The 16017-nt window shown below is 34.2% G+C and overlaps 1 protein-coding gene across 13 annotated transcripts; it reads right to left on the reverse strand.

Moving 5' to 3' along the window:
* LOC127149459 (heat shock 70 kDa protein 16-like) lies at positions 1-15748 on the reverse strand. 13 transcript variants are annotated; one of them, XR_007821074.1, is made up of 8 exons: positions 15364-15748; positions 10753-10965; positions 10462-10603; positions 10286-10387; positions 9836-9954; positions 9602-9725; positions 9379-9428; positions 1-900 (listed from the first exon to the last, which is right to left on the reverse strand). XR_007821074.1 is itself a non-coding variant. In XM_051084968.1 (8 exons), exons 1-5 carry the CDS (start codon positions 15499-15501, stop codon positions 9898-9900), a joined length of 606 nt encoding a protein of 201 aa, XP_050940925.1. In that variant the 5' UTR covers positions 15502-15748; the 3' UTR covers positions 1-900; positions 9379-9428; positions 9602-9725; positions 9836-9897. The 13 variants fall into 13 exon arrangements, 5 of the variants coding, with proteins under 5 accessions (XP_050940925.1, XP_050940928.1, XP_050940927.1 ...); XR_007821071.1 differs by having other exon boundaries at positions 1-1942; XM_051084968.1 differs by having other exon boundaries at positions 10462-10557.
* Positions 15749-16017: the final 269 nt, after the last annotated feature.

The raw sequence follows: 16017 nt of genomic DNA on the forward strand, positions 1-16017 counted from the left end.
TTCATCCATTTATTTGGTAAGACATATTTCTATTGTAAACTCAATTGTACACTCAATTCATGTAATATTCACATACATATGCACGTACATACGTACCTACTTACCTACCTACATACCTACATGCATAAAATAAATGTATGTACTGTCCTATAATAATATAATTTTGACAAGAAAAACGAAAAATATGCTTCGATTTAGATCTTTTTTGGTTCATAAGTAGTACAAACAACATTTGATTATGTACCCATTTTTATATAAATTGCAAATATATAAACATTTTGTGTTAATTTTTATAAAAAGATAAAACTTACACTAACTAATAAATGGTAGAAATGATCAAACATATTGATGGATTCACTTGGTAAGGCATCTTTACCTTTCTCTCTCTTGGCTACTATAAATATGATCATCCTTACTCTTATCTTTCATCACTTTCAAACAATCTCACTCTTATCTTTCACCACTTTCAAACAATCTCATTCTCAAGTGTTTTCGTTATCATCCAAGCAATTTCCATCATCATTCAAGCAATGGAGTCTTTCAACATCCTGTTTCTATTGGTAATCAACAATACACAATAATTTTCTTCTTCTTCGTTTCATTATAACCTCAATCTCACTGTTGTTTTTTTTTTTTTTTTTGAACTACAGATCACTATTATTGGTATTGGGCATAGTTTGGCCCTCACTACTATCTCTCCAAAATTATATTGGGAGTCTATGCTTCCTACCACTCCACTGCCAAAAGCAATTCTTGCTCTTCTTCAACCAGGTGCATTTTTTTCTAAAAAAAAATGTTTTAATAAGTAATATTGATTTGATGGGTAACCATGCCTTGCAGATTTCTTTTTCTCCCCGAAGAGTCACAACGGAAGCCCATCTCTTTATATTGAGGAAAATGCTGGTCAAAAATATGCGTATGTCGATCATCCTCATTCACAAAACAGTAATGTTTCAAGCATCTTCTTCTTAGACAATATGTTATCTATTGGTTCAACATATAACTTGTATTTTCTAAATATTTCATCAAAAAATTCCCCTTTCTTGGTGCGAGTGGCTGCAAACAAATATCCCTTTTCTTCGAACAAACTATTAGACATCCTTGCCAGATTCTCAATAAAACCCAATACCGACGAAGCAAAATTGATAGAAAACACAATTATGGATTGTGAAGTTCCTCCTATCAAGGGGGAAGAAAGGTATTGTGCAACGTCATTAGAGAGCATGGTGGATGTGGTGATCATGAAGATGGGGAAGGAAGTTAAGGTAATGTCAGCTACAGTGGAGGACGGAATGAACCCAACGTATTCACAAGTTTCAACGGTGGTGGAGAAGTCGAAGGTAAACAACCTTCTTTGCCATAAGGAAACATACCCATATGCCGTGTTTTATTGCCATTCAAATCGGGGAACGCGAGTCTATGAGGTTGGTTTTATTGATAAGGATGGAAAGAGGGCCAATGTTTTGGCAGTTTGCCATAACGACACCTCCGGTTGGGATCCAAAACATTTTGCTTTCAAATATCTGAAGGTGAAACCGGGTGGAGCTACAATATGCCATTTTCTTCCTCCATATGATTTGGCTTTCTTTGTATAAAGTCATCACAACTGTGATCAGTGGCCTAACCTATCTTGACTCCAAATAATTATTGTTTGACGTCTGTTTGTTTTCAAAGGTGTGTCCATCCTAGCTAATATGATCTATGGTTGTATTTGGTTTGTTTGTATTTTTGTCCTTCTGTCCCTTTTAAAGTTTGTATCGTTTTTATTATTATATCAATGAGAAGTATTTCTTGTTTGAAAGTGTTTGATTGGAAGAACTAACCTCCTAATTTTGACCAAGAGAAGTAACTACAGGATTTGTACTCACTAATGCTTTTTCGCACATCTTTATAGCTTTATGAACATCTCTCAAGTGACCCCACTTAGGTTGCCTAGCCAATCCTCTGTCATAGAAGATAAAACAACTACCATATAAAAAGGCAGTAGCTTGTAATGAATTTGGGTGTGAATCTATATCCATATAATTTTTGTTTTTCATTTTTATGATTGGAGTTCACAACTTGAGTATAAGTTCATAACAAACTTCATTCTTTATGCACAATTTCAATTTTGAAGATGTAATAGCCAAGTCTTGATGTGAAATCCAGAATTCTCAAGCAATTGAACATAATCAAAATTGAAATCATAACTCAAAAAGGCAATAAGTAATGTATCATTGGCCACTGTCAAGAATGAAGAGATAATTAAAGAGAGGAAAAGAAAACAAATGGCCACCAAAAGCTTCAAATTTGGTTTCACTTTTATTAGTTACGCATTCCACCTCTTTAAATTTTGATGGCATCCTAATTAAAAGAAAATAAAATAAAATAACTATATTAATTAGAAATTGAACCGAGTGTTATATGTATTAGACAGATGTGAAATAAGTTTCATATTCAAAGACTCAATAAGAACTGACCATTGGTGTGTTTGTCTTTTTCAGATATATTCTATGTTTGTACATCATTGAAGTCTTCTACCAAGCATGTTTGTCTTATATTACTCAAATTTAGGAAAGAAAGAAAGAGGTTGAGTGTGGTACAGCCGATCAGGCAACCCCACATACAAATGTGACATGTGGCTTTTAGAGTACATATTGTTATATTGTTAGATTTTATCTTGTTCCACCTCAATTGTTATATTGTTAGATTTTATCTTGTTCCACCACATTGTTAGCTAGCTCTTACAAGGGATTTTATTAACCGTATGCAGACTTTATTTGGTGTTCTCTTACTTGCATATTTTTCTAGTTTGGATGTTCTCTATAATGGAGGTACAGATGTGATTACTTATGAATTCGTGGATACTTGAGAAAATGAAGAACTTGTCCAAGGAGAACATCTATGTCCTGAGCGACAAGCAAACTTATATTCAAGTCAGTATCAATTTCACAACATCCTGTGATATTATTACCTTTAACGATAAAGATCGATATTTTATGTTTTTTCTTTTCTTTTTTTTTTCCACCAAGACATGAAGACAACAGATAAAGATTGTAGTACATACAATATATATATATATATATTAACAAACTAATATGCACATATTTACAAAGACTAAAAACTAGAAAAATAATGCAGCTCGAATTGTACCTTTGAAAACAATAAATTTATAAAGATATAATAACAAAAATAAAAGAAATAAAAATGGAATTTTGAATATGGAACAAATATGCATTGTATTGAAATAACCGATGTATACAAACACGGTGAGTTTAATAAATGAAAAAAAATAGATTAAGGAGGTATTTGGGGCATTGAGTTGGTTGTTATAACTAATAAATATTGTAGCTTGTGAGTTATAATATAGTCCATGTTTCGAGTGTAGGCTATTTTATTGTGTGGGCAGAAAATAGTAAAACTATGTAAGAAAGAGATAAATAGAGGACTAGTAGGAAAGAATAAACATTGTAACCGAAATTTGAATTGGTAAAACTACATTTAATTGTAGGTTATAATAGTTGAAAATACCAAAAAAAATATATATAATTGGAGCCCAAATATAGAGTGAGTGATATATATCGACCCACTTAAAATTGGTAACCCAAACACTTATCCTATGGCAGATCATGTGATTAGCAGTTTGCGTCCGCTTATCTCCCTAATCAAAAGTAATGAATTTAATGTTTGTTCCTTTAATTGTGGCTCCCATTAATTTACTAAAAATGACTTTCGCATGGATGAATCACATAATGAAGATAGGATACAAAAGACCGTTGACAAAGAATGATGTATGGAAATTGGATATATGGGACCAACTGAAACATCATTCAATCGATGTGTTTGTTTACCTCTCCCACTCAACAACAACAACAGCAGCTTTAGTTTTCGTTCGAAGAAGCTTTTAGTTTCTTATATATTACTTATACTTTTTCTAGTCTTTTTTATGGCATCTTTTTCTTCTTCTCTTAATTTAAAAGAAACGTGCAATTATTTTAGGAATATGTTTGTTTTGTAATAATAACCTCGAGTTTAGGCTCACGAGTACTCAACAATAGAATGGTCATATTGGTCGTAGTTCATGACTTCAACCCACTTTATCTTTGAACACAACTTGACGCACTTGGGAAGTCTTCAATTTAACCCTCGGGTTCTTTTTTACCGGTCTTGTCCAACTACTAACAAATGTAGTTTTGATACTATGTTAAATTACAAATTGTGACCCAAAATTTTAGATGATGAGTTACGGTGAAATTTGATTACATCAACAACTTAATTAACACAAAATCTCCCTCAAAATCAAGGATTTTAGTCAAGAATCTGAACATTAGGAATGAAAGAGGAATGCAGTAGCATATAGAATTGAAGGAATAATAGGCTTTTAAGTAGCGGTTGCTTATAAACTTCGATTCTCAATTATTAAAGTAGAGGTTGCTTATAAACTTGGATTCTCAATTATTAATTAGGAAAGATTTAGAGGTATAGCCTTCACTATGCTGATTTTCATATATATCTCATTATCATATACTACATCTACCCTAATTAATTTTCAAAATTCTAACTCTTTACTATAATGTATTTGTTTCGATATATACTGTATTATATACACAGTAATGTATCATTATATGCAATGAGTTTTTTAAGTATATATTATTTTTTTCAATATTTTTGTATGTAATTAGCTTTTTATAGTATATTTAACTACTTTTTAGTAAGATGTTATGTGGTGTATTCGTGATAACTTTTTTAATTATATAGTTTCTTACCTTGTAACTTTTTTTCAATATATACTGTTATATTCGCTATAAATTTTTTTAATTACATAATTTCCCATCTTGAAACTTTTTTTAATTCCATAATTTCCAATCTTATAACTTTTCTTCAATATAGATTGTGCTATATTCAGTATATGTAAACCCTCAAGCTTGGTCGTCCATTTGAAAATAAATTGTTGATAAAAAAATATTTATTTTAGATGTGATTCTATATTTTTCTCAAAAATATATTTTTCATTTTTTTAAACCATCATAATTATTATGGGTTTATGAGACAATTGAGCACGACATTTTTTAAAAATCTTAGCACATTAGGCTATTTATGAAAAAATAGTGAATTTAGATTAGACCATTGTAACATTCATTCTTTGGGGTATGATAAATTTAGCAATGAAATTATCCTCCAAATTTAATCTAGCTAATTGATAGGGTCATGTTATCATAATGAAACTTCTTTGAAATTTTAGCAGCTGGAAGTGAATTGTGTGTATCTTAAATGAATTATTGAATGTTTTCTATAGTTTTATTTAGCATATATATACTACAAAATACAACTAGTTTTAATTTGTACCTCATTCTTTATGTCTTTATGGTTAACGTTCATTCTTTGGAAGGTAATACACAATCTTATCCCTCAACATATAAATAAATAGAACATTTAGAAAAAAAAAATTGGGAATGGCAAATACTTAAGAAATTTTTTGCTTTATATTTAGCGTTATTAATATATTTTATTATATTACTACTCCTATTTGACTAATAAGTTGGGACTTGTAGATTCTCAATTTGTGGGACCTGTCATTTTGAATAAACTTCTAGAGGTTGGTTAATTCCCATTTTTGTTTTTGTTTTTTTTTTTTTTTTCTCTTTTGTAATTAACATCTCAATAGGTAGGTTTATTTTCACTTTTGAATGAATGCATCTTTCATACCATTTAAATTGATTTTGAATTATTAAAAACATTTTTGAAATTGACAAAAACCATTTTTAATATTTTAATATTACTCCAAAAAACATGTTGTCAATTATGTTCCTAAGATTCAAGCAGCTCAACACTCAAATTCGAAATTGGGCTTAAAACAAGAACTCCAACTCTGAGGCTGAAAAGAAGAAATGGATCAAAGAAATTGATGATATTGATAAGCTTGAAAAGGAAAATAACTAAAAGGATGTGAATAGCTCTCGTCGGCTTGCTCTCAAATCTAATCTTAGTAATCAATTCCACAAAGAAGCTCAGATCTGGGCCCAAAGATGCAAAATCTTATGGCTTGTTGATGGTGATGAGAATACGCCCTTTTTTCATAAAATACGTAATGCTAGGAAAAGAAGAAGCTCCATTTCTAGCATACATAATAATTTCGGTGAAATTTGTAACACAAACAATTCCATTGAGAAAGTGTCTGTTAATCGTTTCTCTAATATCTACTCTGAAAACAAATAGGTGGCTTGGCTGATTAACAACTTGAAATGGTCTCCTATCTCTAACTATTTACGGATTATCAATTGGTGGTGTTAATGAGACTTATATTGCTCAAAAAAATAAATGTTGCAAACGTGGGAATTACCTATTAGCCTATTAGCCTCACTGTTGCTCTCTATAAGCTTATGGCTAAAAATTATGGCAAACAGACTAGAAGAAACTCTCCCTCATTCCATCTCTGGTTATCAAATAGCTTTCATCAAGAAAGACAAACACGGATGCTATTCTCATTGCACATGATGCCATTGATTATTGGAAAATGAAAAACGTGAAAGGTTATGTTATAAAGCTTGATATTGAAAAGGATTTTAACAAAATTCAATGGGGTTTCATCGACTACTTTCTATTGAAGAAAAATTGTTCCAATCAGTGGAGATCTTAGATGCAGTCATGTCTTAGCAATGTGCACTACTATGTCCTTATTAATGGAAGACCTAGAGGGAGAATCAAACCTTCAAAAAGTACTATTCGTCAAGGTGACCTCTTTCCTCATTTATATGTCCTTGTCATGGATTATTTTAGTAGAATTTTATTACACTTGCAAAGGCAGGATAAAATCAAGGGTGTTTTCATCAATGATGGATGTAATCTCACACATATTTTATTTGCTGATGATATCCTCATATTTGTGGAAGATAATGAAGATTATATATCCAACCTTAAGAATGCTATTTTCCTCATTGAAGAAGCTTCGGGGCTCAATATTAATCTTTCAAAATCATCCTTATCACCTATAAATGTGGATTCTAATAGAGTTGATGAGATAGCAAATAGTTGGGGGATCCAAAAAAAGTACCTGTCCATCAATTATCTTGGTGTTCCATTGGGTGGCAAATCATCCTCTGCTCATTTCTAGGATAATATTACTGAGAAAATCCACAAAAAGTTGAATAGTTGGAAATACTCTTATCTTTCCAAGGGAGGGAAGTTGAACTCTTTTTCACTCAACTCTAATCAGCCTTCCTACATATAAGTTGTCTGTTTTCAAAGCCCCCATTGACATTTGTATATCAATTGAGAAATTGTGGCTTAATTTTCTTTGGAAAAATCGTAGCGAGGACAAGCTCACGCATCTCCTGAGATGGTCAAAAATTACTACTCCAAAAGAAAATGGAGGTTTAGGTATTCATAAACTGGTGGACACAAATTTCTTTCTCTGTAAATGGCTACGGAGATTCTAAAAATAGTCCCCCTCTGGAAAAGAGTTATGCTTGCAAAATATACACAATCTGCTATTCATGAAATTCTTACGATTGCAAAACATAGTTCTTTGAAACTCTTGGAGGAATATTGTAAAAGATATTGATTAGTTCAATTCTCATATTAAATGGCAAGTTAACAATGGGGAAGTCCCACTTTTTGGAAAGGCAACTGGAATATCGATGGCCCTTTTATCTTTGAAATATCCAAGATTATTTGCTCTCTCCACTATTCTGGATGGCTCAATAAAAGATGCTTGGAACTCTGTTTCCTTTGATTGGGATTTTCTTCTTAGGAGACCCTTGGGCAGCATTGAACCTCAACAATGGGAGGAAATTAAGCATTCACTCGCCCAAATGAAGAGAGAGGCAAAGATACTCCCATCTGGAAATTAAACTCAAATGGCAGCTTCTCTATTGCTTCTATTAAAAGATATATTATCAACATTGATCAAGACCCTCTTTCAAATTATAGCAATGGCATTTTCAACCAGCTCTGAAAATCAAAAGGTCCCAAAAATGTAGATTTTTCATTTGATCTCTTATTCACAAATGCTTAAACACTGTTGAGGTTCTTCAAAGAAAAATCTCAAGTCTTCATCAGAATCCAAACTAGTGTATCCTATGCCAAAACAGCTCCGACGACCTTGACCATATTTTCATTAGCTGTCGTATTCCACAAGTGTTTTGGGCAAAGGTTGAAAGTCTCCTATTATGCAAAGTGCAGCACCACAGTGTCTCCACTATGTGCTCTGAATGTGCGATATGAATCAAAAAAACAAAAAGGGTATCATCAAATTCAATACCATCTCGACTGTGCTATGGGATATTTGGTTGGAGAGAAACAATTGTATTTTCAATGAAAAGGACAGCTCTACAATCAATCTTTGGGTGGATATTTACGCTCTTTCGGGTTTTTAGGCCAGTAGATCATCGCTATTTTCAAATTATAGTGCTACTTCTATTGCTCTCAATCTTAATGCTTTTTAGTTTCTTGTATTGCTTGGTCTTACCTCTAGCCCTCCAACTGTTGTTGTTGTTGGTCCTCTTCCTTACTTCTCTTGTTTTCGTCTCATATATTAATGAAGTGTGAATGATGAAGGTGCTAAGGGGGTGTCCACCTAGTGGAGATGGTCAGTATCTTTTCTAAATTTTTTTTTTTTTTTAAATTTGCATATGTGCAGTGCATGCGACGTGGAGATCCACGTAGAATTGGTTACATTTATGCCTTCTCAATATTTGTAGGAGTGGTATGACCCAAATCCTCTTTCTTATTTTGGCCACATTTATGTGAATGAATTTGTAGGTTGCCTTTTTAATTATATTCGGTTGTTTTAATTTAACCCTCATGGTTTTTCTTGTTCAACCATAAACAAACTTTTTAATGATTAAACTTTTTAATGGGTGATTTAAAAGGAAGTGGGATATTTATATGAGACTACCACCTTTCTATAATTTGAAATGGAACTGGTAGTTAAGAAAGTTTCCTAATATATGTGCCTTCAAACAGTTGCCAAAAGAGCTTGTTTTGAAGGCTTTATAATATTATGTTTCTTTTCTGGGATAGCTATTTGGAGTGTTATGTGAAGCACAATATCTTCAGAATGTGATGCATGTTGGTTTTCGATTGAGATCAATGTTGGTAATTAATTTTTTTTCACTCGTGCCTTATTTGATCTTTTAGCTAATTCGAATGCTTTGAATAGTAAATGCTTTTGTTTTCTTTAGTTTAGTTTGATTGTAGTTTAAGCATTAGTCTGTTTTGATATACTTGTAGTTTGCGTCTATTTTTCGTAAATCAATGAGGTAGACCTGTGAGGATAGAAAGAAATTTAGTACCGGAAAGATAACCAACTTTGAGGTACATCCTCCTCATCCCCCCCCCCCCCCCAAAAAAAAGAATCATTTAAAAATAATGATTATACTAACAGAGATATTCTCATACCTTCACGACCTTCCAGATTGGTATTTTCTTCTTCGATAAGTTTGAACGACCTACAAAAGAATATCAAACTGTTACCTACTTAAAGTAGTGACATACAGAAATAAGGACTAATTAGTTGATTGAGGACTAATTTCCAAGTCTAGTATCGAATCAAAAACGTTAAAACAAAAACATCACGGAAAATCTTCAAAGAATGTAATACAAAAGGTTATTAGTCATTTACCAATGCTCGAACTTGACGTGAAATTGAATCCCCAAAGTCTCTATAGTCAGAAATACGCTTTAACTGACGTGCTTTAGTTTGTGCTCTAGCTTCTTTCGTATCGGTTAATTATAGGATCCACCAACTAAGAAAAGTGGAAGAATAGAATAAGCAAAGAGAAGAGATTGAAATGGAAAACTTCTGGTTCAGAAAATGTTATACAACATTGTATCATACAACAAAAATAGAAATAACCTTCTCTGTCTCATTTGATCTAAAAGTTGGTGCGTGGTAGCAATTGAAATAACAACATTGTATCATATAACTGGTATGTCAATCCTCCTTGTGCCCCTAGCTTTTCTTGAAACATTAGACTGGACAAATGCAATAAATCAATTTATTTAAAGACACCAATTTTTTGTGAAGTACACTGAAAGAGATGAGAGACAAATTTCCAGGGAAAGAAAAGTTGGAAGATAAGAAACATAATATGATCTAAGATAGTATTGGCATGTCTCCCGAGAGAGAGAGGTAGGGAGGGAGGGGGGAGAGAGAGTATAGGCATTTCCAAAATATAGAATCAACAGCAAATCCATATTTCTGATGCATATAAAGCTGGCATTTCCAAAATATAGAATCAACAGCAAATCCATATTTCTGATGCATATAAAGCTTTTTGAGTACTGAAAGGAATCTCTTCAATACCTCTGAATGGGAAGAATCAACAAACTCGGTCTCCATCTTCTCTGTGTTCGAGTGAGTAGCATCTCTCCTAGGAATTTGTTGATCTATAGTATCCTCTATAATCTAAATTCATAGTTCATATAAATACTTAGAAATTTCTAGTAAACAGTGGGAAGTCTGACGGAAATATTACTTACTGTAGCTGATTCAACAGTAGTGATGCCATTCATATTTAATTGAACTCTGACTTTAACCCTTGAATTCGAGTTGTTTGAGCCTTGGAAAGGAAAAATCTACATCTCAAATGACTTAACATTTAACAATCAATTCCAATCCAACCTAAGAAAAATTAAAAAAGAAACAGAAACAGGTTAACACACTCTCTCGAGTAGTTTCTGAACACTGCAGCAGTTGAAAAGCCTTCCGACTCGACAAGAACTACTTCAATGATAACAATAATAAATAAAAAAGATTAAAAGTGAACATACTGTAAAGCAACCAATTTTTGAAGACATGCCAGGAGGTAGTTCATCCGGGTTACTATAGACTGCTTCCAAGTGGAATAAACTATTGCGCTGGAATGATAGAATTTTAGTACTTGGAATGTGCTGGCCTTTGGGAATTAGTACGTTATTTATTCCTAAGCAAATTAGGCCTGCATCTGATGAGAAGCCAATTGAGAATGGAAATGAATCTTGCACCTGTGTTCCATCAACCATATACCATTTAGCATCCATGCAACTAACAAGCCCAGAAGAAGGAACATGTCAATTAAGTAGATGAAGAAAACACATAATTACAAGTTGCAAAATCGCCTAAATCATGTTATACAATAACATGAAATATCACATTGCACCCATTTCTAAAGAAAAATAATCGAACGGTTTCTCTTCGGGTCAACAAATTTATTAAGGTCAATGTTGGTAAAAGGAGTAGGATCCAAGAACCCTGCTTTGTCCAAGTACATTACACCCAAGAACCAAAAAGAAGCTAGAAGAAGAAAAGGAAAACAAGCAGAACCATGAGAGTTTTGTGTTTTATCCAGATCCAGTCATTGGCATTAAAGATTCAAGTTCATGCTAGGAATATAATCTTTTCTTAACTCCCCATTAAATGCCTAGCTAATGCAAGTTATAAAACCCCAAGGGAAGTGTATTTGAGAAATCTGGGTATCAAACGATACAATAGAGACTTGAGTATTTGATAGACCTCCAATAATATTCCAGTATTCCAGTATAGCAGAAGAAATAAGGTGTGGTGGGAGTGGCAATATTGTAATAAAAGACTTTTAATAGTAAGTTTGTTAGAAGTCTGTTATGTTAGAGGGAGGTCGGTGTTAGCTAGTATAAATAGAGTGTTTGGGCAGGAAATGTTTCTCGTGAAGTTTTGAGAGTTTAGTGGGCTTGTTCTTCCTGAGAGGAGAAGACAAGAGATTTCTTGTAATTGAATTGAGTTTCACTCAATTCAATCTATATTGTAATCGATTTCATTCTATCAATACAATTCAGAAATTATTTTCGAATAGTTCAGTATCTACCATATTGGTATCAGAGAAAGATCGATCCGAAAAGGAGAAGTGACGATGGTGTAGACAAGAATCGAAGAGAAGATGGAATTAAGGAGTTGAGTAAGATGTCGGTAATCGAAGCAACGTTGATCGAACTTACAAAGAGTATGGAATTGAAGAAGCAACAGTAGGCCATATTGTCGTACATGGAAGCAAATGCGAAAGAGAATGAAGCAACTTCTAGTCGAGAAATCAGAGAAACCAGCACAGAGAGAAAGGCCGATACAGACAAAATTTCAGGAGATCGAAGTAAGTTCAAGAAAGTAGAAATGTCGGTCTTCACCGGCGACGATCTCGATTCCAGGCTTTTCTACGCGGAAAGGTATTTTCAAATACATAAGCTATATGACTCTCAGACAATGTTAGTTTCTACGATTAGTTTTGATGGACCTACATTTAATTGGTATCGCTCGCAAGAGGAGAGGGAGAAATTTGTGAGCTAGTCCAATTTGAAAAAGAGACTACTAGTAAGATTTAGATCTACTAGAGAGGGGTCCATTTGTGGCCGATTCTTGAGAATCCAGCAGGAAACTACAGTAGAAGAATATAGGAATTTGTTCGATAAGCTGGTAGCTCCTTTGTCGGATTTACCAGAAAGAGTCGTAGAAGAAACTTTTGTACTTGAATATTACCATGGAGACAAGCAGAAGCGGCTTTTTGTAGACCGAAAGGTTTAGCCGAAATGACGTTGATCGCTCAGTTGGTGAAAAACAGAGAGATTATTAAAGGCGAAGCAAATTTGAATGGATTCGCTGGCAAGAAATATCCTCCGCAAGCTGCAGCAAATGCGAAGTCTACAACTAATCAATCCATCAACGATAACAAAGGAAACACTTCGTTTCCAATAAGAACCATTACACTAAGGAGTCCAAATACAGGAGAAGTGCGCAAGGAAGGAACTTCTAAGCGATTACCTGATGTAGAATATCAATTAAGAAGAGAAAAAGGACTCTGTTTCAGGTGTAATGAGAAATATTCGGCTGATCATGAGTGCAAAATGAAAGAGCAAAGGAAACTCAGAATGTTTGTGATCAATAGTAACAATGAAGAACTTGAAATTGTTGAAGAAGTTGAAGCTGAGAGTATAGAATTGAGGATGGTAGAGGTGAAAAATAACACTACAGCCTGTGTGGAATTATCGATCAACTCTGTGGTTGGTGTGAATGATCCGGGAGGTTGTAATCTTGATTGACTGTGGTGCCACACATAATTTTGTGCCTGAAAAATTGGTAAAGTCTTTACAATTACCAATTAAAGAGACTGCTCATTATGGTGTAATACTTGGTTCAGGCACGGCTATCAAAGGAAAGGGAGTATGTGAGTCTTTGGAGGTAAAATTGAATGAGTGGGAAGTAAAAGAGGATTTTCTACTGCTAGAACTTGGAGGGGTAGACATCATCCTTGGTATGCAATGGCTTTATTCGCTAGGGGTGACAATGGTAGACTGGAAGAATTTCATATTAACCTTCTATGATCATGGAAAACAAATTTGTACCAAAGGTGATCCGAGCCTTACTAAGGCAAGAGTAAGTCTGAAAAATTTGTTGAAGACTTGGGAGGATCAAGATCATGGTTATTTGATTGAATGTAGATCACTTGAGTTGATTGAACTGAATGGACTAACTGCCGAAGAAACAACAGAATCTAAAGAAACAGAGGAAAGAATTGCTCCTATGTTGAATCAGTACAATGATGTCTTTGAGTGGCCAAAGAAACTTCCGCCCAGAAAGAGTATAGAACATCATATACACCTTAAAAAGGGTACTAACCCTGTAAATGTCAGGCCATACCGTTATGCATACCATCAAAAGGAAGAAATGAAAAAACTGGTTGGGGAGATGTTAGGCTCGAGAGTCATAAGACCGGTTTTGTGTAGATTACCGAGCCCTGAACAATGTCACGGTTCCAGATAAATTTTCAATCCCTGTAGTGGAAGAATTATTTGATGAATTGGGAGGAACATCGTTATTTACTAAGATTGATCTGAAGACTGGCTATCATTAGATCAGAATGGCAGATGAAGATGTGGAAAAGACTGCTTTCCGGACACATGAAGGCCATTATGAGTTTCTAGTAATGCCCTTTGGGCTAACTAATGCTCCGGCTACCTTCCAATCATTGATGAAATCTATTATAAAAAGATACTGTGCTGAATGCTTGGTAATGTCAACAGAATAGGCCTCTGTGCCCGTCTCCAGTAGGATTATTGCTGCCATTGGAGATTCCTACACAAGTTTGGAGTGACATATCCATGGACTTTGTGGATGGTCTACCTAAGGCGACTGGTTTCGAGGTTAAATTTGTAGTAGTAGATCGACTGAGTAAATATGGCCATTTCCTGTCATTAAAACATCCATATTTTGCAAAATCAGTAGCTGAATTGTTTGTCAAGGAGGTAGTTCGACTTCATGGATTTCCCACATCCATTGTATCGGATAGAGATAAGGTGTTTCTTAGCAATTTTTGGAGGAAAATGTTTTGTGGAACAAGATTGAATTGAAGTTCTGCGTATCACCCTCAATCCAACGGTCAAATGGAAGTGGTGAATAGAGGAGTTGAGGTATATTTGCGATGCTTTTGCAGTGAAAAGCCTAAGGAGTGGATTAAGTGGTTACCATGGGCCAAGTATTGGTATAATACCACTTTCCATAGGGCTTTAGGCATGACGCCTTTTCAAGTAGTTTATGGGCGAAAACCTCCATCTTTGCTTTATTATGGTGATCAGGTAACATCTAATGCTACCTTGGATGAACAGTTGAGAGAAAGAAACATGGTACTACTGTCTCTAAGAGAACACTTAAGGCTTGCACAAGATCAGATGAAAAAATATGCTGATCAAAAGAGGCGACATGTGGAATATGAAGTTGGGGATCCTGTCTTTTTGAAGATAAGACCACACCATCAACTGTCTTTAAGGAGGAAGAGGAATGAGAATCTTTTTTCTAAGTATTTCGGACCTTATAAAATCCTTGAAAGGATTGGTCCGTCCAGTGGCCTATAAACTAGAGTTACGGGGGAATCCCCTGTCTTTCACTTACAGAGCTGGAGGCAGATATTCACCACAATATTCAAAAAGAAGAGAAACGATAGATCAGGTAAAAGAAACACACTTGACTCTAGGATCAAACAACATACATAAACAGTCGTACAGATCCAAAGTAGTGCTACCATCAAATAATCTCCAAATTGTTAATTTCAAGTAATTTGGTATTAACAAACAATTGTAATATAGCGGTCAAACAAAAAATTTAAATGTAATTAACAAACGTATGTCCTTGATTAAACTATCAGATTCATGGTCATTAATTAGAATGCTATTCTTTCACACATACAGCCCTAGCAAACCACAACAAAATTCATCAAAAAGAAAAGGGGGGATTCGTTAAGTGCCTAATAGATGCAGGAAATGAAGTTGCATTGCATTGAGTGCCACGAAAAATCAAATTTGCTAAATGCGGATAAAAAGAATTCACGTAATGGTCGCTCGATCTAATCAATAGAGAAACATGAGATGAGAAACATGAAAACCCACCTGAGGACAGCCAGTCAGAAGGTAACGGCGGCAGGAAACAGCTCCGGAGATGGAAAAATGTATGAGAGAAAGAGAGAGAAGTTTTCGTCGGGGGGGGGAATCTAGGGAGGGAAGAGAGTCTTCTGTTTCACATTCCATTGGTTGGGCGACGATTTCGGGGAAATTATATATCGGTACATCATAAGGCGTGGAGCGTGAGACGGAACGAGCGAGCGGCGGACGAACGAAGATCGGAGCGTGAGAAAATCGGGGAAGAAGACGGAAAGATTGGACGAACGAAGACGGAAAGATCGGAGAAAATCGTAGAAGAAGGGAGAATATTGGGTGAGGGGGAGTTCGGGATTTCTTTAGAAATCGAGTAATAGGAAAAATCTGGGAAAGTTAAAAGAAGCAAAAAATTATTTTTTTAGAAGAAATTGAAAATATATATTCCTTCACATTTAAAAAAATATAAAATAATTATAATAGAAATAAATTGCTTAAATCAATATTTAATCTAATAATAATAGAAATAAATTGCTTAAATCAATTAAAATATAAGTGTAACGCTCCAAAGTAAGTTAATTTTAAATTTAATTAGCTTAAGTTTAATTTGAATCATGTTGAAATTATTTTGGGTGTTAATTGAGTTATTTTGTAGAAATTATGGCTAAT

Source organism: Cucumis melo, chromosome 5, assembly GCF_025177605.1.
Source record: "Cucumis melo cultivar AY chromosome 5, USDA_Cmelo_AY_1.0, whole genome shotgun sequence".
NCBI lineage: Eukaryota > Viridiplantae > Streptophyta > Magnoliopsida > Cucurbitales > Cucurbitaceae > Cucumis > Cucumis melo.

Bases quoted from the DNA above. Each gene is read 5' to 3' on its own strand.
- LOC127149459 (XM_051084968.1), bottom strand. From the start codon at position 15,501: ATGGAATGTGAAACAGAAGACTCTCTTCCCTCCCTAGATTCCCCCCCC. The intron at 10,388-10,461 runs GTAAGTAATATT...CTATGAATTTAG, and splicing joins CTACTGTTGAATCAGCTACA to ATTATAGAGGATACTATAGA. The intron at 9,955-10,285 runs GTATTGAAGAGA...GCATTTGTCCAG, and splicing joins TTGATTCTTCCCATTCAGAG to TCTAATGTTTCAAGAAAAGC.